A 25,733-nucleotide genomic window follows, 5' to 3' on the forward strand; every position below is an offset into this window, starting at 1 on the left:
CAACAAAGGTCCATCTAGTCAAAGCTATGGTTTTCCCAGTAGTCATGTACGGATGTGAGAGTTGGACTATAAAGAAAGCTGAGTGCCGAAGAATTGATGCTTTTGCACTGTGGTGTTGGAGAAGACTCTTGAGAGTCCCTTGGACTGCAAGGAGATCAGACCAGTAAATCCTAAAGGAAATCAGTCCTGAATATTCATTGGAAGGACTGATGCTGAAGCGGAAGCTCCAATACTTTGGCCACCTGATGTGAAGAACAGACTCATTGGAAAAGACCTTGATGCTGGGAAAGATTGAAGGTGGGAGGAGATGGGGATGACAGAGGATGAGATGGTTGGTTGGCATCACTGACTCGATGGACATGAATTTGAGTAAGTTCCGAGAGTTAGTGATGGACAGGGAAGCCTGGTGTGCTGCAATCCATAGGGTCTCAAAGAGTTGGACATGACTGAGCGACTGAACTGAACTGAACCTGATGCTTAGTTTCCTTATCTGTTAAATGGGACCAGCAACAAGATTTACCTCACACTGGAATAAATAAAACATTGCATGTCAGCCCAGTGTCCAGTAGGATGGTAATAAGTATTAGGTATTTTTATTACAATTGTCTTGAACAATCATCCATATCTCAATGAAGTCTTATAAGAGAATTGTTGTCATACCCCAAGCAACTTTCCAATTCTACATCAAATCTAGCTTTTTGACAACTGAAACTGTTTCCCATTTTTCCTCATTTCTCCATATATCCTATTGCCTTGAGTAACCCAGAGGTGTCTCTGTTCCTTGCTGTTTGGTACAATCCAATATAACTTGCTTTCCCAAAATAAATCAAGCTCTTCCAAATCTCTATGCCCTTATAAAAGCCATTCTCCTCCCTTAGATACTCTCCAACTTCTCCTTTCCTAATTTCTACCTAATAAAATTTTAATCAACCCCAAGAGATCACTCAACCATCACCTATAAAGCCTCACCCAAGTCACCCCCTTCCCCATTCCTTTTCTTTGGCTATTATCTCTCTCACTAGAGTGCAAGCATAATATCAAAGTCATATCTTACTAACCTTTGATTCTTTAAAATGTAATACAGTGTTAAGTACATGGGTGCTTGCTACTTCATTAATATTTGTAGAATAAATCAATGATATTGCTGTGCTTGAAGACGAATTTAACATAGCATTCAAGGTGGCTGGGTGAGCATATGAAAATTTTTTATTGTTTTTAAAACAAAACCTTTGCTTGTAACAAGAACTTGGGAGTTCAGGATCCTATCCTTATTTGCTGTATGAGGATAAATTGTTCATCTGCTATACTTTCTTTATTATCAAATTTATTGTTGGAGTCAGTTCCTATCTATTGGGAAGTACAACTAAGTCTCCATAAATGCTATAGTAACTCTAGGGCAATATCCATCACCTGCTATACTTTTAACTTCATTTTTATATAAATTAGGAGTATTACTTTCCTTAAATTCATGACAACGTCAAGGCTAACAATAAAGCCAGAAGAATAAAGCCACTTAAGAAAAGGCATGCCTCATCCTTAAGAGATTCATCCTAGAAGCAGATGAATCACTCTTTTTTTTTTTTTTTTTTTCTGTCTTTTACATCAATTCCCCCAGTGATGGAGACAAGGCAGAATCTCTCATGGAAATGCCCACATTAAAAGGACTTTTTTTTTTTCTAACTTTATAAAGTTCAGTTTATATTAATAGCTTCTGGAGCTTTAACTGTGAGCCACAGTAAGTACTTTAAATGTTGCACAACTGTTAGTTATTAGTATTGACAGTAATTAGGTGTACATTGGTTGAGTAGTTCTCAACCAGAGACCCAGGCCAGCAGCATCAGCATTAGCTGGGGTGCGTGCCTGCTAAGTTGCTTCAGTCATGTCCGACTTTTGCGACCCTATGGGACCTTGTTAAAAATGCAAAAGTCACCTAGGACCTTGTTAGACATTTAAAAATCTCAGGCCCCATCCCAGACCAACTGTACCAGAACAAGGGTCTGGGCCCCAGAATAGCTAAGCCCTCCAGGTGATTCTGATGCACACTAACGTTCAAGAATCAATGTTTTGGTAGAAATGGAAACTAGGGAATATTTCTGAGCTTCATTTTCTTTAAAAACAGGGATGACTCTCCCGAGATTCATCACAGCCTGAGTTAAGCTTCACAACAACTCTGCATTTGCTTAAGTCCTCACTGGAGCTGGGAGTTGCCGGGAGCCTCTAGGAGGAGAGGGGAAGTCAGGTTCGAATCAGGAAGTATTTCTATGTATGCATTTCTGCTAAACCGTTTAAAGAAAGCTAAGAAGAAAGATACCTCCAACGCTCAGGTGAGTTGTCCCGTTTTTACTCATTGTAAATACTCACCCTTCTACCTAATTTTATCATTTTTTCTTAGAACCGTTTAAGCTTATATAAAGTTGTGTTTCAGGACCCCGAAACCTGGGTCCACCCCGACATTAACGAAAGCCTTTCAAGACCTAAGTCTGCCCGTGTTCGGAGTATTTTGGCATCAACTGATGCCGCACAGAACTATGATAGTAACTTTGGTTTCCCTCTTGAACCTGGTACATGGTCTCCAGATTGGTTATACAGGGGGAGCGAACCCGCCAGTTAGTAAAGAGACTAGAGAGCCTCCCTCGGTGGCCCGAGGCGAGGAGAACAAAGAAGGAAGGGATGGAGAAACAGAGAAGGAGCCACGGTTTCTGGTCCAGAGAGGGGAGCGTTTACAACTGAAGGAGCCTAAGTTCCCGCCTCCTCCTACCTGAGCAGATCCTGGCTGAGCTGCTCCGACACCATCGCCTTCAGCCGGCGCCGCTCACAGGGTCCCTTCCTTTGCAACCCCTTACTGCAAACTCCGGGGGATCCCAGAGGTACCCCGGGGGACGCGCTATCCTCCCCACAGCGGGCCATGTCCCAGAGAAGCACGGCGGCACCCCGCAGGCCCAGGACAAGGTCTCACTTCCCAGCCTCAAGAAGAAGGGGGCGTTTCCAACCGAACGCTCGGCTCCTACCCGGAATCCGCCCCCTAAAAGAAAAGGTTGACGGCCTCTCGTGTGTTTGTTGACGGTCCGTTAGGGCCGCCAGACCTCAATACCGGAGAATGTTTGACGCCGGGCCGGAGCCGGCACGTGACCTGGGAGGGTGTGCGCAGGCGCGGTAGCTCTGTTTACCTCCGCCAGCAGGCAGTCCGACCCCTATTGCCCAGGGAGGGAACTGTTCTTCGGGACTCGCCGGTTCTGCTGTTTACCCCTGTCCCTATGCTTTCTGGTTGGTGCTAACCAGTCGGGTAAATGAATGCTTTATTGAGAGCAGCGTTAAAATCAGCCAGTGCAGTCTCTCAGCACTTTATCTTCCTGGATGTGTCAGCGCTTTTTTCCCCCAGGAAAGACAAGTTCACTGGCCGTTTCCTGCGGCGAGTCACACTCCGTCATTTACCCGCTTTGGGCAAGAAAAATTGGGGGTGTGAGTGTTGAGGAAGCCTTCCCTGGTGGCTTAGTCGGTAAAGAGTCTGCCTGCAATGTAGGAGACCTAGGGTTCGATCCCTGGGTTGGGAAGATCCCTTGGAAAAGGAAATGGCAACCCACTCCAATATTCTTGCCTGGAGAATTCCATGAACAGGAGCCTGGCGGGCTACCGTCCACGGGGTCACAAGTGTGTTGAGGAAGGAACTTCGTAAAATCAACAGGAGTTTCAACACTCCTGAGCTCCCTGCAAAGGGTGTATACAGCTTCTAGAAGACTCCTTTCCCTTCTAATCCAGGGAGTGGCTCATATAACTGCCCTTGAACTTTAGCTGAGCAATGGTCAGTAATATTGCAGAGGTTTGCGTATAAACCTGTAAAATTGTATGAGGTGGGAAAAGGAAGTAAGATTGTAGGAGCAGAGCCTTGAATTTCGCGGGGAAGTGGGTGGATTGATGAGCTACAGAGTTTTGAATATTTTGGAGTGAAGAAAAGAGCTAAATCGAAATCACTTTAAAAGTCTTTTGGTATTTTTTTATTTGATTACTTCTTCCTAAGGAAGAAGTTTCAATCTTTGTGCTTCATTCAGAAACTGCACAAGGTAACAAGTAATAAGTTGGTACTAATTGCTTGGAAAATACATGGATCTTGTACCATAATATTAGCCAAGAAGTAGCCATTTCTCAGAATAATGACCTAAATTATTCAGACACCTTATTTCTGAAAAACATAGTGGCTAATTGATTCTTAATTATTCCTGTAGAAAGGAGTGTCAGAGATAATAGGTTGATGTTTATTGAGTGCTTTTTAGGTGAGAAGACTGCTCTACCTGCTTTCTATGTATTAACTCAACTAATTTTTACAACCATTGTTTATGTTGGTACTGCTATGAGCCCCATTACAGATGGAATGAGGAAGTTGAGGCATGAGATGCTAAGTAACTTAGCCCAGGTCACACAGCCAGTATGGGTGGTACAGGTATTAAAACCAGGCAGTTCAGCATCAGATCCTTTCTGTTCAAAGTCCCCTAACATCTCTACCATGCCCCTTTATATGCTGATGAAGCTAAAATTAGTCTACTCTCTGGTTGGGAATGGATAAACACATGGTTTCTGGTCCATGTAAATTTAATTCTCTTAAACTGCCTTAGGCAGCTTAGTCAAGTTTGTGAAGTAATTCAAGAAAAAGTACCCTCTTTCAAAACAAAACAAAAATAGTGTTAATGGTGCTATGTATTCCACAATCTGAAATTTTTTATTTAAAATGTTATTCTTATTTTAATATATTTACAAATGTAGTCATTCATATCTTAATAGGAGTGAAATTATCAAAATTTTTCCCTCAGAGGCTTTATGATCAGGAACACTAGAAAGTCCTACTGTAACAGGAGCTCTGAGTGTAAACAGTACTAAACTCATAATTTTATTTAGGGTTGGCCTTAATTGTGATCCTCATGTGGTAAAATTGCCTTGGAAGGCAAAAAAGCACTCCAAGCACTATGATTTCATGAAAAGCGATTCTCTTGAAAGTGTTTTTTCTTTCTTTAAAAATGTTTTCATATGAAGTATTTCAAACAAACAAATCAGTTCAGTTCAGTTCAGTTCAGTTGCTCAGTCACGTCCAACTACTTGCGGCCCCATTGACTGCAGCACGACAGGGTTCCTGGTCCATCACCAACTCCCAGAGCTTACTTAAATTCATGTCCATTGAGTTGGTGATGCCATCCAACCATCTCATCCTCTGTTGTCCCGTTTCCTCCTGCCTTAAATCTTTCCCAGCATCACGGTCTTTTCCAGTGAGTCAGTTCTTCCCATTAGGTGGCCAAAGTATTCACCTTCAACGTCAGTCCTTCCAATGAATATTCAGGACTGATTTCCTTTAGGATGGACTGGTTGGATTTCCTTGCTGTCCACGGGACTCTCAAGAGTCTTCTCCAACACCACAGTTCAAAAGCATCAATTCTTTGGTGCTCAGCTTTTTTTAGTCCAACTCTCACATCCATACATGACTACTGGAAAAACCATAACCTTTACTACACCGACCTTTGTTGGCAAAGTAATGTCTCTGCTTTTTAATACACTGTCTAGCTTGCTCATAGCTTTTCTTCCAAGGAGCAAGCGTCTTTTAATTTCATGGCTGCAGTCACCATCTGCAGTGATTTTGGGGATCCCCTCAAAAAAAGTCTCTCACTGTTTCCATTATTTCCCCATCTATTTACCAAGAAGTGATGGGACAATCACTTCAGATCGTCCATCAGATCACTTGGGATCGACCGCCCATCATGGATGCCATGATCTTAGTTTTCTGAATGTTGAGTTTTAAGCCAACTTTTCACTTTCCTGTTTCACTTTCATCAAGAGACTCTTTAGAGAGGCTCTTTAGTTCTTCACTTTCGGCCCTAAGGGTGGTATCATCTGCATATCTGAGGTTATTGATATTTCTCCCGGCAATCTTGATTCCAGCTTGTGCTTCATCCAGCCCAGCATTTCGCATGATGTACTCTGCATATAAGTTAAATAAGCAGGGTGACAGTATACAGCCTTGATGTACTCCTTTTCCTATTTGGAACCAGTCTGTTGTTCCATGTTCAGTTCTAACTGTTGCTTCCTGTCCTGCATACAGATTTCTCAGGAGGCAGGTCAGGTGATCTGGTATTCCCATCTCTTGAAGAATTTTCCACAGTTTGTTGTGATCCACACAGTCAAAGTCTTTGGCATAGTCAATAAAGCAGAAGTAGATGTTTTTCTGGAACTCTCTTGCTTTTTTGATGATCCAATGGATGTTGGCAGTTTGATCTCTCGTTCCTCTGCCTTTTCTAAATCTAGCTTGAATATCTGGAAGTTCACAGTTCATGGACTGTTGAAGCCTGGCTTGGAGAATTTTGAGCATTACTTTGCTAGCATGTGAGATGAGTGCAACTGTGTGGTAGTTTGAACATTCTTTGGCATTGCCCTTCTTTGGGATTGGAATGAAAACTGACCTTTTCCAGTCCTGTGGCCACTGCTGAGTTTTCCAAATTTGCTGGCATAATGAGTGCAGCGCTTTCACAACATCATCTTTTAGGATTTGAAATAGCTCAACTGGAATTCCATCACTTCCACTAGCTTTGTTTGTAGTGATGCTTCCTAAGGCCCACTTGACTTCACATTGCAGGATGTCTGGCTCTAGGTAAGTGATCACATCATTGTGGTTATCTGAGTCATAAAGGTTTTTGTATAGTTCTTCTATGTATTCTTGCTACCTCTCCTTAATATCTTCTGCTTCTCTTAGGTCCATACCATTTCTGTCCTTTATTGTGCCCATCTTTGCATGAAATGTTCCCTTGTTATCTCTGATTTTCTTGAAGAGATCTCTAGTCTTTCCCACTCTATTGTTTTCCTCTATTTCTTTGCACTGATCGCTGAGGAAGGCTTTCTTGTCTCTCCTTGCTATTCTTTGGACTCTGCATTCAAATGGGTTTATCTTTTCTTTTCTCCTTTGTCTTTGGCATCTCTTCTTTTCACAGCTATTTATAAGGCCTCCTCAGACACCCATCTTGCCTTTTGCCATTTCTTTTTCTTGGGGATGGTCTTGATCACTGCCTCCTGTACAGTGTCACGAATCTCCATCCATAGCTCTTCAGGCACTCTATCAGATCTAATCCCTGGAATCTGTCACTTCCACTGTATAATCCTAAGGGATTTGATTTAGGGCATCCCTGGTGGCTCAGATGGTAAAGCATCTGTCTACAATGTGGGAGACCCAAGTTCGATCCCTGGGTCGGGAAGATCTCCTGGAGAAGGAAATGGCACCCCACTCCAGTACTATTGCCTGGAAAATCCCATGGGAGGAGGAGACTGGTAGGCTACAGTCCATGGGGTTGCAAAGAGTCGGACACGACTGAGCAACTTCACTTCACTTCATACCTGAATGGTCTAGTGGTTTTCCCTACTGTCTTCAATTTAAGTCTGAATTTTGCAATAAGGACTTCATGATCTGAGCCACAGTCAGCTCCCAGTCTTGTTTTTGCTGACTGTGTAGAGCTTCTCCATCTTTGGCTGCAAAGAATATAATCAATCTGATTTTGGTATTGACAATCTGGTGATGTCCATATGTAGAGCCTTTTCTTGTGTTGTTGGAATGACCAGTGCGTTCTCTTGGCAAAACTCTGTTAGCCTTTGACCTGCTTCATTTGGTAACTCAAGGCCAAATTTACCTGTTACACCAGGTATCTCTTGACATCCTACTTTTGCATTCCAGTCCCATATAATGAAAAAGACATCTTTTTTAGGTGTTAGTTCTAGAAGATCTTGTAGGTCTTCATAGAACTGTTCAACTTCAGCTTTTTCAGCATTACTGGTTGGGGCAGAGACTTGGATTGCACGGCATGGCTCATAGTTTCATTGAGTTAGACAAGGCTGTGGCTATTATTAACAAATAAATAGAAATCAGCAATTATGAAGATTTGGGTATATATGCTGTACCAATTTTTCTTTCCTTTTTCATCTTTTATTGCTTCCTTCCTTTTTTCCTTCCTCCTTCCTTCTCCCTTCTCCTTCAGTCCCTTTCTTCTTTCCATTCTTTCTCCGTCTTTCTTCCCTTTCTTCTAAAAATTTTCCAAGTAAAAACCCAACATCATTTCATTTTACTCCTATATACTTCAGTTTGCATCTCTTAAAAAATCTGTACATTTTCTTGTATAACTGCTGCTGCTAAGTTGCTTCAGTCGTGTCTGATCCTATGCAACCCCATAGACGGCACCCCACCAGGATCCCCCATCCCTGGGATTCTCCAGGCAAGAACACTGGAGTGGGTTGCCATTTCCTTCTCCAATGCATGAAAGTGAAAATTGAAAGTGAAGTCGCTCAGTTGTGTCTGACTCTTAGAGACCCCATGGACTGCAGCCTATCAGGCTCCTCTGTCCATGGGATTTTCCAAGCAAGAGTACTGGAGTGGGTTGCCATTGCCTTACATTACCAAACCACTAATGGTATTCCTTATTAATTGACAATAATTCCATTTACAATATAGCCCATTGTAAAATTTTCCCAACTATTGTACAAACTATATTTTACAGTTGATTTGTTTGGATCAGTTTTCAAACAAGATACAGGGTTTTATTTGGTTCTTTTGTCTCCTGAGTTTCTTCTAATTTAAAAGAGTTCCCTCTCCTGTATTTTCCCTCATGACATTGACATTGTGGCAGAAGCCTAAGCAATTTGAGCTGTAGAGTATGCCACATTTTACATTTGACTGCTTTCTGCAAGCATCATTTGGTATGCTCATTTATCCCATATATTTCCTGTAAATGGAAATTGTAAAAAATAAATAAGAGGCTTATTTTTTGTTGTTGTTGTTCAGTTGCTAAGTTGTGTCTCTTCTTTCCAACCCCATGGACTGTAGCATGCCAGGCTCCTCTGTTCTCCACTGTCTCCCAGTTTTCTCAGATTCGTGTCCATTGAGTCCATGATATTATTTAACCATCTCATCTTCTGCTGCCCCTTTTCCTTTTGCCTTCAGTGTTTCCCAGAATCAGGGACTTTACCAATAAGTCAGTTTTTCCCATTAGGTGGTCAAAGTATTGGAGCTTCAGCTTTAGCATCAGTTCTTCCAATGAATATTCAGGACTGATTTCCTTTAGGATGGACTGGTTTGATCTCCTTGCAGTCCAAGGGACTCTACTCTCAAGAGTCTTCTCCAGCACTATGATTTGAAAGCATCAATTCTTTGGCGCTCAGCCGTCTTTATGGTTCAACTCTAGCATTCATACCTGACTACAGGAAAAACCATAGCTTTGACTATTCGAACCTTTGTCAGCCAAGTAATGCCTTTGCTTTTTAATATGCTGTCTAGGTTTTTATATCTTTCTTTTCAAGGAGCAAGCATCTTTGAATTTCATGGTTGCCATCCTCATCCGCAATGATTTTAGAGCCAAGAAAATAAAATCTGTCACTGCTTCCACTTTTCCCTCTTCTATTTGACATAATGTGATGGGACCAGATGCCATGATCTTAGTTTTTTAATGCTGAGTTTCAAGCCAGCCTTTTCACTCTCCTCTTTCACTCTCATCAAGAGTTTCTTTAGTTCCTCTTCACTTTCTGCATTTAGAGTGGTATATCATCTGCATATGAGGTTGTTGATATTTCTCCCAGCAATCTTGATTTCAGCTTATGGTTGACTCATCCAACCTGGCATTTCACATGATGTACTCTGCATATACAGGCTTCCTGGTGGCGCTAGCAGTAAAGAACCCCCCTGCCAATGCAGGAGACATAAGAGAATCAGGTTTGATCTCTGAGTTGGGAAGATCCCCCTGAAGAGGTCATCACAACCCACTCCAGTATTCTTGCCTGGAGAATCCCATGGACAGAGGAGCCTGGCAGGCTACAGTCCACAGCATCACAAAGAGTCAGATATGACTGACCGACTGAGTACGCAGGAGAGTGCACTCTGCATATAAGTTAAATAAGCAGGGTGATAGTATACTGCCTTGACGTACTCCTTTCCCAATTTTTAACCAATCAGTTGTTCCATGTCTACTTCTAACTGTTGCTTATGACCTGCATATAGGTTTCTCAGGAGGCAGGTAAGGTGGCCTTGGTATTCCCATGTGTTTAAGAATTTTCCACAGTTTGTTGTGATCCACACAGCCAAAGGCTTTAGGTAGTCAATGAAGCAGAGGTAGATACTTTTCTGGAACTCTTTCACTTTGTCCATGATCCAGTGAATGTTGATAATTTGATCTCTGGTTCATTATATTCAAGTTCAACTTTTTAGCAAAAACAATTTTATAAGTGATATATTAGTTTTCTATTGCTGCTTTAACAAATCACCACGGACTTTGTGGCTTAAAAACAATACATATTTTTTACTATAAGTTGGAAGTCCCACTTGGATCTCACTGGGCTAAAATCCAGCTTGGGCCAGGCTGCATCCTTTACTGAGGGCCCTAGGGCAGAGTTTACTTGCCTTTTCCAGCTTCTCAAGGCTGCCTATGTTCCTCAGTGCTTGGCTTTGCTTCTCCATCATCAAAGCTAACCCGCTGAGTCCTTACATTGCATCATCCTGAAGTCTTCTTCTCCTTCCTGCTCCCTCTTTTGAGGACCGCTGTGATTACTGGGGACCAAGTGGATAATCCAGGAGAATCTCCTTGTTTTAAGGCCACCTAACTAGCAACCTTAATTCCATCTGCAACCTTAATTCCCCTTTGCCATGTAACCTAACACATTCACAGATGCTAGAATTAGGAACATGGACATCTTTCGGGGCAGAGGGAGCAGGCATTATTCTGCCTTCTACAAGAAGTAATTCATTTTGAATCAAATCAGAAGGCACATAATTTTTAGTTATCCCCAGTTTAATGTTGCTAAAATATATCATTAATTTTCATCTGATAGTTTTATCTGTTGAAGACTCACTCTAATCGGTTAACTGTGGAGTAAAATCATTTTATAATTCTATCACTCTTTCTACATTTATTTGATAGAAATTTGCTGGAAATCTTCTTGTAAAGAAGAATTCTCCCTCATCTATTAGAAATACTGGATATTCAGATATACATTTCATACTGCCAAGGCAGAATAAATGTTTAATTATCTTATGTAAATTATCCTTTCTGAAAGACCTACTCATATTATAGAAAGTCATATGCTTTACTCAAAATCTACTCACTTAAATGTTTATCTCATCTAAAAAAATACCTTTACATCTAGAATAATGACTGACCAAATACTGATATATGGGTACCATGGCCTAACCAAGCAGACATATGTTTAGAAGATATTCACTCTTCTCTTCTTGTGTGTCTCTCCTTTACTCTCACACTACCACCACATTCGCAACATTGCTGACACCAAATGTGTGGAGCGTTTTACACACACCAACCAATTCTGTGATACCAGCTGGATGCCAGACAATTTAACTCAACTCTGACACTATGTGGAGGTAGCATCAGATCCAACAGGTTAAAGGTTCAGTCCCACAAGACTGCTCCCTCCTTCAGATGCCAATTGCAAGTCCAGGTTGTTGCTGTGATTCGGACCAATCACCTAGAAATAGAAGGTTCCCATAATCCTCTCCTTGGGGTCAATTAATCTGCTAGAGCAGCTCACAGAACCCAGGGGAATAGTTTTCTTACTGTTTGCCTGTTTATTATAAAAGGATGTGATAAAAAATACAAGTAAGCATCCAGTGGAAAGAGGCAAGGTATATAGGAAGGGCACAGAGCTTCCATGTCCTCTCTGACTGTGCATCTCTGGTAGCACCTCCATGTATTCACCAACCCAGAAGCTCTCCAAAATCTATGCTTTGAAGTTTTTTATGGAGGCTTCATCACATAAGTTGACTGATCATTAACTCTCTTTCCAGCCCCTCTAGAGAATGAAGGGGTGAAGATTTCAAGCTTCTAATCATGGGTTGGTCTTTCTGGTGATTAGCCCCCATCCAGAAGCCCAAGAGTCACCTCAAAAGAACAAAAGAGTCTCCTATCACTCACAAAATCCCAAGGGATTTAAAAACCCTATGTCAAGAATGGGAATCGAAGACCAAATATTAAAACTAAGGATGCTCCTAATTCTCTTGCACGTGTGCTAAATTGCTTCAGTTGTGTCCTACTCTTTGCGACCCTATGGGCTCTAGCCTATCAGGCTTCTCTGTCCATGGGATTCTCCAGGCAAGAATGCTGGAGTGGATTTCCATGCCCTCCTCCAGGCAGTCTTCCCAACCCAGGGACTGAACCCTCATCTATTATGTCTCCTGCATTGGCAGATGGGTTCTTTACCACTAGCTGCCACCTGGGAAACCTAATCCTCTTATCACTTAGGAAAATATAAGAGTTTTTAGAAACTTTGTGTTAGGGACTGGGGCAAAGGCCAATACATATTTTCTATTATTTCACAACATATATAATTTACCATCACAGTATCAAAGTATGCATATTTAGGTAATAAAAATGTAAAGAGATACAGGAAGCGAAACTATAAAAATCAAGAAAATAATCTAATTTGGGGAAGAAGGAAGAGATTGTAATTATGACTGGGGGCATAGAGGAACTTGTAGGCTGGAAAAATTTTAATATCGGATCTGAGTTAGCTGCAACAGTGTTTATCTTAAAATAGATTATATTTATAATATATAATATACTCATGTAATTATTATTAGCTACAGATTTGTTTGATATAGTTTTTAATCTGTATGCATTTTACAATAAAAAGATTATTTTAAGTGTTACCTTTTACAGAGATAGAAAACAAACTAGTGGTTATCATAGGGGAGAGAGACAGGGTTGCAAATAGGAGTAGGGATTAAGAGTATACTATTATGTATAAAATAAGCTACAAAAATATATTGTACAACACAGGGAATATAGCCAATATTTTATAAAAACTATACATGGAGTATAACCTTTAAAAATTGTGAATCACTATATATATACCTGTTATTTATATTATATTGTATATAAAATATACTTTAATAAAAAATGTTAGAGAGTTTAGATAAAGCTGTGTTTGACATTTTGTAGAGTATAATGAAATAATGACTCTGATATTTTGTATGTTGTTAGTCACTAAGTCGTATTCGACTCTTTTGCCATCCCATGGACTGCAGCCCAACAGGCTCCTCTGTCCATGGGATTTCCCAGGCAAGAATACTGGAGTGGGTTGCCATTTCCTTCTCCAGGGAATCTTCCTGACCCAGGGATTGAACCCTCATTTCTTATGTCTTCTGTATTGGCAGGTGGATTCTTTACCTCTGAGCCATCAGGAAAGCCCATATTTTGTAAAGCTCACTATCTAATTAGAAATAATTTCAAAGTTTACTGAATATTTGAGTTATAGTACCATTGTTTGAATAAAAATACACCTTGGTAACTTTTTTTAAGTGAAATCTCTTATTTAAATGAGTAATTTCCAGTACATTTAAAAAGATCATTGTAGAGACTTCCCTGGTAGTTAAGCAGACTCCTGGCTCCTGTTGCAAGGGACTTAGATTTCATCCCTGGTCGGGAAACTAGATGCCACAGGCCACATCTTAAGAGTTCACATGCTACGGTTAAAGATCCTGCATGCCACAACTAACACTCGGTACAGCCAAATAAATAAAAATTAAAACAAAATTACTGTATTTTAATTACATATGTATGCACTATTTTCATGGGACTATCAAGCTAGGTGATTGCTAGAGAATGAATATTTGTGTCCTCCCAAAATTCATATGTGGAAACTTAATCCCCAATGTGATGGTATTTGGGGATAGGGGAGATCATCCCCAGGGGGAGATGATTATGTCTCAAGGGAAGAGGCTGCCTAAGAGTGATTAGTGCCCAGGGGATGCCACAGAGGTGCAGTGATTAGGACTATGTGCTTTCGCTGTCTAGGGCACTGGTTCAAGCACTTCTAGAGGAAATAAGATTCTACAAGCTATACTGCACAACCAAAAATAAAAATTAGAAAAAATAAATAAGAGAGACCTCAGAGAGCTCCCTCTGCCCCTTTGGCCAGGTAAGTACACAGTGAGAAGACATCTATGAACCAAGAAGCAGGCTGTCACCAGACACTGAATCTGCCAGTGCACTGATCTTAAACCTTGCAGCCTCCAGAGTTGTGAGAAATACATTTTGGTTGTTTAAGGCACCCAGCCTATGGTATTTTTGTTATAGCAGCCCGATTGGACTAAAATAGTGTGGATTATGAAATGCCACTTATCCATCTTCTTTTCTCAAATCTGAACTGCATGGAAATTATTTCAAAATCTGATTTTTTTTCTTTCCCTTTCCTTAAGCTTTCTCCATCTGCTTACCTTTCTCCCATTCTTATCTCTTCTTTCTACTCTTTTGAAATACCGGGAAGCTAACTAATAACATTTAAGCTTTAGGGACCCCACTTGCACAAGCCCTTGCAAAGCTCTAGTAGGTGCAAAGCCCTAGGAATGTGTCTACTTGGGTATGTTTTTGTAAGGTTTGCAAAAGTAAGAGATTTTGACTACAAGTGATCAAGACTCTTTCTCTTTAGTCAAATGTCCTTTCATATCTGGTGGCATTGAGTGGCTGTAGGCATTTTGGGGATTCAGCCACAATCTGAGTTGTGGATACAGTAGTTTGAGTTAGCAAGGCATATTTATTGGTTCAAAATCACTTCTACATCTGGATAAGTTGTAGTTCCCTGTCCTGGTGTAGGAATGGCTTCTAAGAATACTTCACTGATTTGTCCTACAAAGTGACATGAAGGGTTAGGGCTCAAGATCACATCACTCTGTGAAGATTTATAGCAAAGGATGCTGGGAGTATGTGGATAATGAAGAAAGTACAAAAAAGTAAGTAGAAGCCTCAGTTTTCATGAGTGCCTAGTCAGAATGGAAGGAATATTCTCAGTAATGCAGAACATGCAACTATAAACTTTTCTGCTTTTGCTGAGAATCATACATAACAGAATTTATCAGAATTTCTGTATTTATAACAAAAGAAATAGAGGAAAACAACAGAATGGGAAAGACTGGGGATCTCTTCAAGAAAATCAGAGATACCAAAGGAACATTTCATGCAAAGATGAGCTCAATAAAGGACAGAAATGGTATGGACCTAACAGAAGCAGAAGATATTAAGAAGAGATGGCAGGAATACACAGAAGAACTGTACAAAAAAGATCTTCACGACCCAGATAATCACAATGGTGTGATCACTGACCTAGAGCCAGACATCCTGGAATGTGAAGTCAAGTGGGCCTTAGAAAGCATCACTACGAACAAAGCTAGTGGAGATGATGGAATTCCAGTTGAACTATTTCAAATCCTGAAAGATGATGCTGTGAAAGTGCTGCACTCAATATGCCAGCAAATTTGGAAAACTCAGCAGTGGCCACAGGACTGGAAAAGGTCAGTTTTCATTCCAATCCCAAAGAAAGGCAATGCCAAAGAATGCTCAAACTACCGCACAATTGCACTCATCTCACACGCTAGTAAAGTAATGCTCAAAATTCTCCAAGACAGGCTTCAGCAATATGTGAACCGTGAACTTCCTGATGTTCAAGCTGGTTTTAGAAAAGGCAGAGGAACCAGAGATCAAATTGCCAACGTCTGCTGGATCATAGAAAAAGCAAGAGAGTTCCAGAAAAACATCTATTTCTGCTTTATTGACTATGCCAAAGCCTTTGACTGTGTGGATCACAATAAACTGTGGAAAATTCTTCAAGAGATGGGAATACCAGACCACCTGATCTGCCTCTTGAGAAATTTGTATGCAGGTCAGAAAGCAACAGTTAGAACTGGACATGGAACAACAGACTGGTTCCAAATAGGAAAAGGAGTTCGTCAAGGCTGTATATTGTCAGCCTGTTTATTTAACTTATACGCAGAGTACATCATGAGAAACGCTGGACTGGAAGAAACACAAACTGGAATCAAGACTGCTGGGAGAAATATCAATAACCTCAGATATGCAGATGACATCATCCTTATGGCAGAAAGTGAAGAGGAACTAAAAAGCCTCTTGATGACAGTGAAAGTGGAGAGTGAAAAAGTTGGCTAAAAGCTCAACATTCAGAAAACAAAGATCATGGCATCCGGTCCCACCACTTCATGGGAAATATATGGGGAAACAGTGGAAACAGTGTCAGACTTTATTTTTTGGGGCTCCAAAATCACTACAGATAGTGACTGAAGCCATGAAATTAAAAGATGCTTACTCCTTGGAAGGAAAGTTATGACCAACCTAGATAGCATATTAAAAAGCAGAGACATTACTTTGCCAACAAAGGTTCGTCTAGTCAAGGCTATGGTTTTTCCTGTGGTCATGTATGGATGTGAGAGTTGGACTGTGAAGAAGGCTGAGCGCCGAAGAATTGATGCTTTTGAACTGTGGTGTTGGAGAAGACTCTTGAGAGTCCCTTGGACCGCAAGGAGATCCAACCAGTCCATTCTGAAGGAGATCAGCCCTGGGATTTCTTTGGAAGGAACGATGCTAAAGCTGAAACTCCAGTACTTTGGCCACCTCATGAGAAGAGTTGACTCATTGGAAAAGACTCTGATGCTGGGAGGTATTGGGGGCAGGAGGAGAAGGGGACAACAGAGGATGAGATGGCTGGATGGCATCACCGACTCAATGGACGTGAGTCTGAGTGAACTCCGGGAGTTGGTGATGGACAGGGAGGCCTGGCGTGCTGCGATTCATAGGGTCGCAAAGAATCGGACACGACTGAATGACTGATATGATCTGATCTGATGTCTATTAGTTAGCTTTCCAGATATTGCAGTGTTTTGTGATTTCTTTTCACATTCTCAATAATCACTTTCATAGCTTAAAAATAAATAAATAAAAAGTTCAGGCAGCTATGCCATTTATAACTGTTTCAATGGTACTACCAGTACTGTATCTTCCTAATGTTTATTTTTATTTTGTCTTATAAATATGGACATTGGGCCACTCTGAGAAAGAGCAAAGAAGGCTTTATGCAGCAGATCCAATCCTTTTTGGAGAGAATAATGATGGCAAGAATGTATTTATTGCTAATAGAGCTCTTAATGAGATATTTTCTCTGCAACAATGAGGGAGAGGTGGTGGGCTATAATGTTCCTCTGGCTTTACTTTAGCAAAAGAAGACACTTCATTTTTACTTATTTACTTATTTTACTTACTTGAAGCAGAATAATAAAGGCACCATGCTGAGTGAACAAAGTTATAAGGAGATTTCTTATTTTTCTACCTTTAGACCACACTGAAACAAACTTACTATCTTAAGAAGAAAATTAGGTACTATAAAATCAAATTGAAATATATATTCCTTAAGTAAACTTTAAATATCATAATTAAGTGTACAGGCCACTTAGAATAAAAACCATTGTATTTTTCCTCAAAGGATAATTTTTATTTCAATTATAGTTTTAACTTGGATGTTACTTTCACCATTTTCAGGGCTGACTTTAACATCTGAATGCAATCATCAAGCCTGTACTGGTTGTGGTAATGAATAGACATAGGCTGCCTGGAGGTCTAAGTATGAACTAAATAACTTGGCATATGCTGGGTGCTTCAGGGCAAATTTCTTAAAGGTCCTGTATGAAATGCGGTCTGAGTTTGGTCCAGCTATCTCCCGAAAGAGTGTGGAAACATCAAGATCTGGTACTCCAAAAGCTGCCCGAAGTATAGCAGCTAATTCCTGTTCAGTTATGAAACCATCTTTATCAAGATCAAAAAGCTTAAATGACATTTGCAGAATCTTTTCAGTGTTGACAGGATTGCATAGGACGGTCAGACCTATCACATACTCTCTGAAGTCTATGGTGCCATCGTTGTTCCTGTCAAAGAGGGCAAAAAGTTGTTGCAAGGGCTTTGAAATTGGGAGTTTCAAATAATTTGCAAATTCCTCAATTCCTATCTTCCCTCCTTTGGAGGCAACTGCAATTTCAGCATATTTATCCAAGCACTGATGAATATTATCCCAATCTAACTTTAAATTCTGGCTAATTTTTGTAAATTCCACCAAACCAGCTTCCATAGGTAGTTGAAGGTTACCTGCAGAAATCATCAGTCTGCAGTCTTCGTAAGTGTGGTCTGTCACGGGCACCCCAAGAGCATTGGCCATGATGATCCTCACTGTGTTGGCAAAAAGGACAGGGTCTTTTTTCTCTTGGACGTTTGGAATATAAACAGGCATAAACTCAACTTCTACCCTGGTGAATGGTTGACTCAGGGTCAACATACAGGCCTGGAAGCCCGTAAACCCCTGCCAGGTCCAGGTCACCGTGTCCAGGGGGTTTGGGTACCTGAGCAGCACGGGCTGCACAGGCACCCCTGGAGAGAAGGCCCCTAGTTTAAAAGTGACCAGACAGCTGCGGTTGGTACACACTCCTTCTGGGAAAATCAGGATCTGTGGCCACTGTCTGTTAGATGTCACTCGCTTCAGGATTTCCTCCCGTGTGGTCTTCCTGGAATTGGGGTCATCTCGGGTCACAAGCACCGGCTGCGTTGACAATAAGAATTTCCCAGCCACCGGGATATTCACGTTCTGACTCGCAGAGACCACTGAGGGTAACCCTGCCACGACACAGGCGATCGCATCAAAGAAACTGGAGTGCGGGGCTGCCACGAAGATGCGGGCTTCATCTCGGGTGGCTTTTTTCCCTTTCACTTTAACCAGGAACCCTGCTAAAAAAAAAGTCACCTGAAACAAGAACTTTAAAGTTGGTTGCGCCAGTCTTCTCCAGTTCTTGGCCGGCTTGGTTGGTTGAGCACGACGGCCTATGGTGGAAAGCGCAGCCACGGGCCAGAGGAAGATGAAGAGGAAGGCAATGCAGGACACCCGCACAGGCACCAACACGGTCCCCATGAGGACGATGTAGGCCCAGCGCCACGCGCTGATATGCGTGTGCTGCACGAAGGGGTTTTCCACTGCCGGCGGGAACAGGGACTTGTTCGTCTCTCGGCTGAAAGCGGATTCCAACGCAGCCTTGGGGTCCACCACCGCAGGCTCAGAGTCCAACGGCGGAGAAGTGGAGCTCAACATCGCAGGCTCAGAGTCCAACGGCGGAGACGTGGAGCTCAACACCGCAGACTCGGGGTCCGAGGGCGGAGACCTGGAGCTCAACATCGCAGGCCCGAGTCCAACTTCCCAGGCTCGAAGTCCAAAGTGGGCTGTGCCATGAGGCCGACTTTTCCGGTCTCAGGGTGCCTGTAGCTTGGATCTGGGGGCAGCCCCCGGAGTGCACCCCTTCCCTATATTTAAGTGCTCTTTGTTTGCACATAAGTGGAACGCTTTGAGGCAATTGTGAGTTAATAGGAAATGATGTATTACCTTTAAAATCAGAAGAATCAAAAATGGTAAATGATGTAACAGGAGAATTAGAACCATGTCAACAGTACAATCTTTTCTGCTTTTTTGTAAATGGCCTCCTTTTGACATATATGCTTAGTAAATTATTTTCACATAACAACTTCTGTTGTCTATTATATACCTACTAAGGATCTATCAAATAGATGAATATTTGTTAATCACAACTTTTTTAATTTAAATGCCTTTACCAGTCAAGTTTGCTTACTGTGAGATGCTTTGGCAATTGGTAAGTCAAATTTATTTACTCTTCCTACAAATTGATTTCTGCAGAGACAGGACTGTTTCTTTTTTTTTTTTTTTTTTTTTGGACTGTCTCTTTATACTATGTTTAACTGATGGCACCCTTGAGGCTTTATATCTGTTGCAAGCACTCTTCTATGGAAACATACAATGAAAATTAGAAAACACCATTATCATAGGCCAGGATCAGTCATGGCACGTTTTGACCCATATTCTTAATATTAGTCCAGATGAACTGGTCAGCGTTCCAAAGTGACATAAGTAACAACAACAAGAAACCTTAAAATCACATTTGTCAGAAACAGGTTTTCGTTAAAATAAGTCAGGATTACTTTATTGTGTCACAACACATAGTCAATAAAGTCTTGTTCCTTAGTTGCTGCCCTTTGAAAATGATCAAGAGGGAAGCATAATCAAAGTTGGTTGAAATAGGCTCTCTGTAGCATCTGCTATATCAAATATTCCTGTTTGCTATTTGCTAATTTAAATTCCTTCAGAATTCAAAGTCAAATTGTAGGTTTCTGAAAGATGTTTCTAATTATTGGAATATACCAGGTTACCCATAAAATAGGAAAAGCAGTATGGATACCAAAGACTTAAACAGAAAGTGATCTAAGTGGAAAGATTATGGACTTTACAACCAAACGAATCTAGGTCAGATCCTGGTTCTGACTCTTATGCTGTAGGCAGTGATCAGTCTCATTTTTACATCTCTAAAGTGGTGATACTCCCTACCTTGCAATGTTAGGAGGTAGAAATACCTCATATACCACAGTGTATATAGAAAACTGGGCTTTCACTGGTAAACACATGTTGCTAGGATACGATAATAAGAATATTTAAAGACATTCCACTTAGTTCTTTCACTTCTCAGAACTATGCTTAGTGAGGGAAACATTAGGAACACAGTTGTAGACTCTAAAAAGCCATGAATTGGCATTGTTACTGGCTGTCTCCCATTCCAAATGAGAGCAGCCCAAGAGAATGAGTAGTAATCTCTTAAGTTGGCATCATCCTCTATTTTGTAATTCTTCCCTTTTTTTGTTTTTTTTTGGCCACACCCTTGTGGGATCTTAGTTCCCTGACCAGGGATTGAACCTAGGCCCAGCAGTGAAAGGGTCAAGTCCTAACCACTGGACCAGGGAAATCCTTTCCCACTCTTATTTGTACTGTTCATTACTCTTTTGAACACTTGTTTAATTTAACTGCATTCCCAGGTGGTGTTAGTGGTAAAGAACCCACCTGCCAATGCAGGAAACATAAGAGACACTGGTTTGATCCCTGGGTCAAGGAGATCCCCTGAAGGAGGGGGGATCCACTCCAGTATTCTTGCCTGGAGAATCCCATGGACAGAGGAGCCTGGTGGGCCACAGTCCATAGGGTCACAAAGAGTTAGACATGACTAAAGCAACTTAGCATGCACACATGCATTCTGTGTATACTTCTTAAGGGAAAGATCAATATTATGATGTTACTTTTTTTTCATATTTTCCCCACAGTGCCTAACAGTGTATCAGATAATTTATTTATTCATTTAGCAAATATTTGAGTTCACACAAAGAATCAGGCTCTTATTCTAGATGCTGGATATTGTGTCAGTTAATGAAACAAGTCTCTGCCCTGTGGAGCTGAGATTCTAGTGCACACAGGAAGTACAGTATTCATTTCTTCTTGCTTTAAATGGGGCAGAAGGACATTTTCATCCTTTTCCTAAATCTCTCACCCATTTAGCTAGAGAATTAAGGTGAATAATTTAATGGACTTGCTTCCCTATAATGTTTAATAACTATGTATGTAAATATAAGAATCTTCATATCCTCTCTTGTTACTCTTCCCAGTGTAAGTAGTATTTATGGCCTATTTTAAGATGCACATTCACCTTGTCATATTTGCTTTCAAACTAATAAATATACTATAAATCCAAGATATTTGATAACAGAATTTTTTAATGGTTAAAAAATAGTAAAAAGAACTTTTGAACAATAAAATGAAAATTTATACCATTGCACGTTTGCCTTTTAATATGGCACAGCTAATCTTTAATATACATTTGTAAAAGGCACCATATATTAACAAGGTAAAGAATGCAAAAAAAACCAAAATTGAGCCACTTTCTCCAACTTCCTTTTTGTCCAAGTGTATACATTTTAAGGCAAATGCTTTTCTGTGCAAAATACAACAAAAGAAAATCAACATTATGTAACAAGTTCACACATTCTCAGATTTTTTTCAATATCATTTGTCAGGATACAAGCACATTAAAACAATTTTTTCCTAATGAAGCTTAAAGAAGTTGATGAACAATTTTTAAAAATTATTTGGAGATTCCATTATAGATTCCTCATAGAAAAAGTCAATCTTTTCTTCGTGTTTCTTCTTTTAGAAATGTCCATATCAATTTGTTCACGATGTCAGGTTGTTCTTGTTGGAGCCAATGACTGGTTTCTGACAAAATAGTCAGCCTGAAATAGTTTTTAACATAAATCTTTGTGACTTCAGCCATCTCAACCTCCATAAATGCGTCTTTCTCTCCCCACAGCAGTAATGTTGGAGTGATCACCATGTGATGTTTGAGAGGCAGGCAGCTATAAAAACAAAACACATGGGCTTGAGACTCATTGTAAGAGTTAAAATAACATTTTCCCAAAATGTTTCTCTAGGCCATACATTTTTAAGGAAGGCAGTATCACCACCAAAGGGGTGAAAATTAGTTCTTGGGAGAGTGAAAAAATTTACATTTTTTTAGATATAAACCATGAATATACACATAAACATATATTAAAATTTTATGGGATGGGGGCAACTATGAAAAAATGTCTAAAAAGGCTCTGAAGGGAGGTGATGACAAAAAATGATTGAGGGGACTTCCCTGGTGGTCCAATGATTAGCAGTCTACCTTCCAAAGCAAGGAACGTGGGTTTGATCCCTGTTCGGGGAACTAGGATCCCATATGCCACAGGGCAAAGAAACCTATATGCTGCTACTACTGAGCCTGTGCCACAACTACAGTGAAGCCTGTGTGCCTCAAAGAAAGATAATAAATAAATACATGACTGAGAAACACTGCATTAGGCAATCAATCTGTGTCATAAAAAATTTAAAGGTCTATTTAGCAAAGGGCCAGATAAAAGTTTTAATTGGATGAGGATGGCAAAATTGATAATGAAGGCTATAAATTAAATATGAAATTCATCACTTGAAGAATAATTTCCTTTAAAAGGAAACCAGAATTTCTGAATGGTGTGATAAAAGGGAGCTTTTAAGCAGTGTTACTGTTTAAATATATTTTAATTGTTGGATAATCTAATGCATGTTATGTGAAAATCAGAACTGAAAAGACAAAAAATATATATGGAATGAGCTTTAAATATTACATGATACTATAGTTATTTTTCAAGGAGATTCTTTTTAAAATATAAAGTTTTCATTATATATTTTCTTAAATACTAAAAAATATAAAGAATAAAAACATGCATAATTGCATCATTTAAAAGATGGTCATTTTCTATGCATATAGTTGAAACCATAAGTACAGCAAATATACAGTTTATACACAATATACATATACAAATTCTATATTAAATTATAACTTTCTTATTTCACAAGGTTTTTCAAAAATAATTGTAAAACATTACTTTATGGCATAATAACCCATAAATGATTTGATTCTTCCTGTATAATTGAATATTTAGATTATAGCATCAGTTAAAAGAAGAGGAGGATGTTTTACGTGAAGCTACATGCTACAATGAGCATTTTGTGCCCAAATCTTTATTGGCATTTCAGATAACTTCTTTAGGCCAGAGCCCTAGAAGTGGAATTCTATATTTCTTTCTTTTTTTTTTTTTTTTGAATTCTATATTTCTAAAGCTTTTGACACCTTCTGCTAAGCTGTTTTTCAGAAAGGTGGGATGGTCTTAATTTCACCGCTGTTAACTAAGAATGAGAATGAACATCTAACTAGACACTCTCTAGCACTGGATTATATTTTCACTAGTTATAGAAAAGCCCTAATGTGTGTCTATTTGGGGTTGATAGGATGCTATTGGAATGTGCAGGATATCATATATGTCCACCAAAGACTTAACTTTTGACTCCATGCAAGTGGCCATCATTTGGTTGTAATGCTCCTAAAAATTAAATTCTTTGTGAATAGGTAAATGGACAGAAGAACCTGGAGGGCTACAGTCCCTGGGGAGTTAGACAGGGCTTAGGAATAGTAACTAGGTCAAATCTGGTTCTTACCATCCCCATGAGACGGTTATAAGTGTTAGGATACTTCTCATTCATTTCTTTAGTTTCCTTTAGGAGAGATTTTCCTTAAACCCTCCTTGATCCTTGCCCCGTCCCTGGCTGCTGAGTGATAGTTGTTGATTCAGGGTTCTGGACTAAAGAGAGTATATAAAATAATATGTCCTGAGGTGAGATTTACTCTCTTTTTCCTTCCCTCGCTTATCAGATTCGAGGGAGCCAACGGACTGGGGGCTGAGGAGATGTGAGTTTACCCTTCAAATTTTCCCACAGGTGAACAAAGTTTAGACTGGCAACAGTTATCAAGACCATTTCAGTTCTCATTTAATATGAAGGCCACAGTCTTCAATCTATCCTTTATGGGTCATGAAGCTCATGTTTTGGTTTTCATCTGCTAACTCCTATGTGATTTCTCAACTGATTCAGAAACTGGGCAGGAAAAAGGGATGCTATTTGTCAGGTCCCCCCAAATACAGCATATGTATTTCAAACAGTACATAGTTTAAAAACTTTATTAAATAGTGTCAGATTGCAGATATCCTTTCACAAATTGCTTCTGTGCCTTAAGATTATATTTTTAAGATTCATCTATTGATGATACATGTAGTTCTTTTTCTTTTTTGATACAGGTAGTTCTACTTCATTTACTTTCACTGTTGTATACAATTCTATTGTATGACTACATATACAATGGATCACAATTGATTCATTCTCTTGTTGGGCATTTTAAAACTTCCAATTATTTTGATAATTTAAATAATATTGATCTCATTCTTGTAACCATCCACTTGTGCCCATGTGGGAGAGGTTTCTTTCAGTATATCCCCCAAACAGACTTGCTACCTCAGAGAATATGCACATCATCAATATTACAAGTTGTTTTTACAAACTGACCATATGCTCTACTCTCAGCATATAAGAATTTGCTTTGTACCATATCATTGCCAACACTTGTTCTCAAAAGTTTAATTTTTTTTTTCCCAATCAAATGAGTGTAAAATACTTTGTTTACCTGTTATGGTAGAGACTGCTTCCCAAACTTCTTCCCTTCTACCACAGTGATAGAAAATCCAATTATTAGCTGGACAAAGGACCATCCAGAATGAAGACTGACTATGTTTCCCAGGTTTCTTGCAGTAAAGTGAGGGTATGTGGTTTATGAGAAATGATTTGGGCATCATCTAAGTTGTGTCCAATATGCCTGCCCCTTCCCTTTCTCACTTTCCACTCACTGAAATGCAGATGTGTTGTTAAACCATCTTGAACCACACAGATAAGGACAACATATGAAGGATGGCAGAATAACAAAATAGAAAGACCGAGATCTCTGACCAAAGAGTGACCTAACAGCTTTGATGACTGCACACAATATAGCCACCATATCAGCCTTAGACTATTAACGTTTTTAATGCCACTGTTACTTTAGGTCTCTATCGCAAGCAGTAAAACCTATGTCCCACTACTAAGGTGGTGCATCTTTCATGTTACTGAAGATCCTTTAAAAAATATATATATATATATATTTTTTTTTTTTTTTGGCTGTGCTGGGTCTTTGTTGCTATGCAGGCTTCTCTCTAGTTGCAGTGAGCAGAGGCTACTCTTCTTTGCAGTGTTAAGACATCTCATTGTGGTGACATCTCTTGTTGTGGAAGAGCACGGGCTCTCGGGCACATGGGCTTCAGTAGCTGCAGCGGTGGGCTCAGTTGTTGTGGTTCCCGGGCTCTAGAGCACAGGCTCAACAGCTGTGGTACATGGACTTAGTTGCTTCAAGGCATGTGGGATCTTCCGGGACCAGGGATTAAACCTGTGTCTCCTGCATTGGCAGGCAGATTCTTTACCACTGAGCCACCAGGGAAGCCCCTAGATCCCTTTTCTGCAAATTGCCATTTCATATCCTTTACTCATTTTTGATTGGGTTGTCTTTTCCTTATTGATTTGGAGACATTCTTTATAAACTCTGCTGCTGCTGCTGCTGCTAAGTCACT

General features: G+C 40.1%; 3 protein-coding genes across 4 annotated transcripts in view; all 3 read right to left on the bottom strand.

Moving 5' to 3' along the window:
* The window catches only part of BTBD8 (BTB domain containing 8), a 96,192-nt gene extending 93,072 nt beyond the window's left edge, over positions 1-3,120 (bottom strand). For both annotated transcript variants that reach the window (XM_070367692.1, XM_070367691.1), the window contains exon 1: positions 2,759-3,120. In XM_070367692.1, coding sequence (XP_070223793.1) covers positions 2,759-2,907 — 149 coding nt within the window. In that variant the 5' untranslated portion in view covers positions 2,908-3,120. The remainder of the gene's footprint in view (positions 1-2,758) is intronic.
* Positions 3,121-17,367: 14,247 nt separating this feature from the next.
* LOC102268140 (lysophosphatidylcholine acyltransferase 2B) lies at positions 17,368-19,014 on the bottom strand. Its single transcript, XM_070368699.1, has one exon. The coding sequence runs from the start codon at positions 19,012-19,014 to the stop codon at positions 17,368-17,370; it is 1,647 nt and encodes a 548-aa protein (XP_070224800.1).
* Positions 19,015-21,610: 2,596 nt separating this feature from the next.
* Positions 21,611-25,733, bottom strand: part of EPHX4 (epoxide hydrolase 4) — a 36,967-nt gene continuing 32,844 nt past the window's right edge. Inside the window, exon 7 of the mRNA XM_005894671.2 lies at positions 21,611-22,082. Coding sequence (XP_005894733.1) covers positions 21,851-22,082 — 232 coding nt within the window. The 3' untranslated portion in view covers positions 21,611-21,850. The remainder of the gene's footprint in view (positions 22,083-25,733) is intronic.

Source organism: Bos mutus, chromosome 3 (genome assembly GCF_027580195.1).
Source record: "Bos mutus isolate GX-2022 chromosome 3, NWIPB_WYAK_1.1, whole genome shotgun sequence".
Taxonomy (NCBI): Eukaryota; Metazoa; Chordata; class Mammalia; order Artiodactyla; family Bovidae; genus Bos; species Bos mutus.

What these genes read in the sequence shown, in the direction of transcription:
- LOC102268140 (XM_070368699.1), bottom strand. Translation starts at nt 19,014, where the DNA reads ATGTTGAGCTCCAGGTCTCCGCCCTCGGACCCCGAGTCTGCGGTGTTG.